General features: G+C 38.7%; 1 protein-coding gene across 1 annotated transcript in view; it reads left to right on the forward strand.

Moving 5' to 3' along the window:
• The window catches only part of GLIS3 (GLIS family zinc finger 3), a 441,718-nt gene that overhangs the window by 281,613 nt on the left and 155,335 nt on the right, over positions 1-4,770 (forward strand). The window contains exons 5-6 of the mRNA XM_019517632.1: positions 1,048-1,209; positions 3,903-4,013. Coding sequence (XP_019373177.1) covers positions 1,048-1,209; positions 3,903-4,013 — 273 coding nt within the window. The remainder of the gene's footprint in view (positions 1-1,047; positions 1,210-3,902; positions 4,014-4,770) is intronic.

Below are 4,770 nucleotides of genomic sequence, written 5' to 3' on the forward strand. Positions count from 1 at the left end.
ACTCAGTTTCTGCCCTTTATTAAAAGCATTAGCAGGGGGTACAAGGGAGGGGTTTAAATCCTATAAGCCATCTCTTAAGAGACTGCCCTAACTACCTGGCTTAACCTTTAGGCTCTTTTAGTTGGGGGCATTCTCTGTCCCTCCTGCTGAAGCAGTATGACTGTGGAGAAAGATTTGTTAGGCCAGAATGAAAGAGAGACAGAGAGAACAAGGAGTATGTCTCTATGGCTTAGAGGTCAGGGCATTCATTTGGGGAAAAGAAAATCTGGGTTCCAGACTCTGTTCTGTTTTACATGGAATATTTTTCAGATGAAGTGCATAAGTAAGTGGCTCTTGGTGACTCCCAGGTGAGCATTCCAGCTGCTTGGACAAGGAATCATATACATTCTTCCATGTTCACTGACACGTGCACTCCCCCGCTCTCACTCTCTCAGAGGAGGAACAACCATCACTGCCTCTTCTGTCACTCCCTCCAGACTGCATTTCTTAGTTGCTGCTGTTTTGCACAGACTCTGAAATTGTAGGCGAGCTGTAGTTGTGCTCTGAGTAGACCTACCAAATTGGGATGCTCTAGGGAGCATACTAGGTTCCTCATCCCTGACAAGCCTAAGGCAGCTTTAGGCATCTGTGAATCATTACTGGTGAAAACTTTTGGTGCCAGCAGAGCACTCATTCTCAGAATGGCACTTATTAACTTAGACTTCTAAATTATACATAAGTCCTTTTGTAAATCTGGCCCTTGGCCTCCTTAGGCCTCAATTCCCAATCTGTAAAATGGGAATAATGTTTGTTTCCTAATTCACTGGGGTTTTGTAAGGATACATACATTAAAAAACTTGTAAATTGCTCAGAAACTACAGAAAAGGGGTCATGCAAGTAACTAGGAGTGTATCTACTCTGCAGACTGCAATATACCATAGAGGTCCTTGAGCTTTAAGCAAAGTAACTCAGGTAGTAACTGTAGCAGCATAGAGCCCTCTGCGGACTAGTTAAGCTTGATTTTGGGTTGTTGGGTTTTTTTGTAAATCACATCTTTCTTTCTTATAGTTTGAGGGCTGCAAGAAGGCCTTTTCCAGATTAGAAAATCTCAAGATTCATTTAAGGAGCCACACTGGAGAGAAACCCTACCTTTGTCAGCATCCTGGCTGTCAGAAAGCATTCAGTAACTCCAGCGATCGAGCAAAGCATCAGAGAACACACCTGGACACTGTAAGTCCTCTTCTTCTTCTTTTTTCTCACCATGTTGCTGCAGATATCACTGGATGACAGGACGATAAAACAAAATGATTGCTAACATAATCTGAGCAGTGGTAGTTATGGCATAATCAAGTCTCTTGCAAGAGTATTACTGAAGTGTTATTCAGATTTCTCTATTTCCTCTGTGTATACTAAGATTGGAGTTGACAGAAGGTAAGCCTTCCGGTAAGCTGACAGATGGTAAGCCTACCTGTATGTTTTGAGGTGGCTTTGGTTACCTACTGAAGTATGTAAAGTAATCATGTAAGATGGGCCCTAATTAATCACAAAATCACGTGAGCAATAACATAAAGGTGTGACTATGAGCATACTGACCGTTGCCTGCAAAGATACAGAACAAGAAAGCCCTTTCAGACATGAGAAACATGATGAAAAATCAAGATGTTATATAAATAAATCCCAAAACACAAATTACTTTGAGGGCCAAATCGTATCCATCTTAGTCATATAGCATGATTTCACTGGACTTCTCCCTTGAGTTGATTTGACCTTAACATTCATTACTGCAGATTAGTGATTGATGCAATTACTATGCTCCTTTTAAAAAAAGGCATATTAAAATCAATTCATTTGGACTCGATCCAAAGTTCCAGTAAAGTCAATGGGAGTCTTTCCATTGATTCCGCTGTTTTCTTAATCTCTCCCTTGATGTTTCATCAGAACTAGACTGGTCTGTGAAATGTTGCTTCAATTTAAAGTGTATATATGTTCATTATATGGTGCTGCAGATTCTGAAGTTTAGAAGAGATTGTTTTATGATACAGTGTATAATGAACAAGTAATGAAGGTCTACTGAGAACATCAGGGAGCAAAACTTTTAAAGTGGATTAAATTTTACTTGACTGTCAATTATGCTTGTGTCAATGACTGTTTTAGACTTGTTTGCATCAGATAGTAAGTTGTGGTAATATAACTATTTGGGGAGATCTGTTTTACCAAAACCTCCATTCTAAACTGTCCTACATGGGAAGGAAACCTCTTCAGGGCAGGAATAGAATTTTTCTGCCACAGTCTTTCAGTTCTAAAGATGAATTGAAATGCTTTGGGAAAAAATAGAAATGTTTGGAAAAATGCTATCAAAGATTGCAAACAGATTGATATATTGACAAAACTAGTTTATTAGGAAAGGGGAAGTTGAAGACATATGGCCTACCTGTGGGTTGAAGGTGTAATTTTTTTCCTAGTTATAAGATTTTTCAGGGCTCCAGAAATGACTGCTTGGAGACAAGCAAAACATGTAGAATGATCAAACATGCAGATATCCCTAGAGACAGTTTTTGTTCAAGTTGCATTGGAAATATGTAACAGTAAGTTTCTGTAAATTATGGGGGTGAGGAAGGATACCCTATTGTGCATAACAGTAAATTATGGTTGGTGGTGGGGGGACCACCCTATTGTAAAAATTAAAGACTTCAGTGCAAATTGCAAGCAAATTTTTGTTTTTAAATATTGGGCTCCCAGACAGGATCTACTACATGAACAAAATTTATCACAAAACTTAATAACATTAGCTTTAGGCAGAATCAGAGTTTACACAAGGAAATAGAATAGAAATAATATATAACTTGTCACAAACCTTTAACGCTAATTTTTAATTAGAGAATAGCCAACACAATGGTCGTTTCAAACAGGTCACAATTTCATGTATTTTCATATATTTAATACTCCATATTGTGGCATAAATGGTTCGTGAATATTCCAAGATGTTCCAGAGAGATTACAGTAAGTACACATGACTCTTACTGGATGCGTCTATACGAGATGCTAAATGCGCAGTAGGCAACAGCTGTACTAATGCTCTAATGCGCAGTAGAATTAGTCTACTGAGCATTAGCATCACTAAAAGACCATGCACCGGTGCTATTAAGCAGTAGTGCCAATTATTGTACATTTAGTGCCTGTTACAGGTACTAAACTTAATGCACAGTAACAATGGCATATCAGTGCACATATAGATGTGCCCACTGAGTTTTAAAAAAGCCCTACTTGGACACTGGGACTGACTATCTTGGTCATGTTGTATATTTTGAAAGTATGAACCCAAAAACATGTCTTCTACTTCACATAAAAATATATGTTCTTTGTGTATTCATCTTTGCAGCTTTCCACCTTTCTGGTACTTGAATATCTAAAACTTGCTTTCTATTTGCTGCTTCTCTGACATATTGTAGACTAACCTTTTCTCATATTCTCCCTCTTTCTGTAGCACATTTCTTCTGTAACTCTCAAGCAGTCTATCTGGGCCTATACTGCAGTTTCTTTACCTGATTCACTAAAGAATATAATTTCTGACTAATCCTGAGGGTGAAAAGGGGTGCTCCAAGGGTGGAAGAATTCTAAGTACAACAGGACATATGCATTTAGAATGACAAAGACAATCATAAGGTAAATTAAGAAATGGCTCAAATTTAAAATGGGCTGTTAAAAGTCAGAAAAAAATAATGTGCTTTTTTTTTCCCTGACAAGCCTCACTTTCTTCTTTACTGTGCTATTAAGCTACTGGGCATTCTGCTTTGTACTATTGTACACCACAGCCCTTGGGAGCAAAGTCAAAGAACTCCCAAAGTTCAAAATTGATTTTTCCTTGTTACAAAAATCTGTGGTTTAACAGGTGCGGCTTTGTCCTGTTTTGGGTTTTGTTTTAGAAACCGTATGCGTGTCAGATTCCAGGATGTACCAAGCGATACACAGATCCAAGTTCCCTGAGAAAGCATGTAAAGGCACATTCTTCCAAAGACCAACAGGCCAGGAAAAAGGTAACTTTTTTTCAGGATTGATATACATAGGGATTTTCTAGTGAAGTTAATGTTATAAAACTAAAAATATCAAGTCTGGGCACTCAACAGTGTAGTAACATGGCTGGGTGCCCAGGGCAAAAAGGCAACAGCAACTTCTGGTTGCTGCCAGCAAGCCATCATAATTATGTGGTTGTCAGCAGCAGCAGGGTTTGTTTGTTTGTTTGTTTCTCTTCTCCATCCCTTATCCCCCTCCAGGTCAGTGCCTGGGGTGGTTGCCCCCATGGTCCTGCCCTAGTTATGCCACTGTGTGTACGGCTGAAGGTTTAAACTCCAAGTCTGGTACTCCTTCATTAAGAAAAACAGTCCAAGAATCCAGTGGTGCCCAGGTGATAATTTACCTTTGATTCCTTAAGACTGACTGTTTTACTGTGTCTGTTACTGTAAGACCTACTCCTTATGGATATATGCAAGCATTTGAAACAAAAACTTTAAGAAAAGAGATTGTATTTGTAAAATTCTTTTAACAGGTGAATATGTTATAATGTAACATCCAGTTTATACTGCTAACCCGTCATAGATTGATAGATGGATCGTGGGTCGAATGAACTGTGGAGAAGTATTAATCATATTTTCAAACACCAGCCATTTTGAAAATATTGAGCTATGGAACAATGTTGGGTTTCAATGGATGTCAGTCCCATGACACTTACCTGCATAAACTAAATGTTGAAAAATGAATTTGTTATCTGGGGATATGATCTGATTCCACCCCCCC

The sequence above is a fragment of the Gavialis gangeticus genome, unplaced genomic scaffold (genome assembly GCF_001723915.1).
Source record: "Gavialis gangeticus isolate Ggan-Ray unplaced genomic scaffold, GavGan_comp1, whole genome shotgun sequence".
Classification (NCBI taxonomy): domain Eukaryota; kingdom Metazoa; phylum Chordata; order Crocodylia; family Gavialidae; genus Gavialis; species Gavialis gangeticus.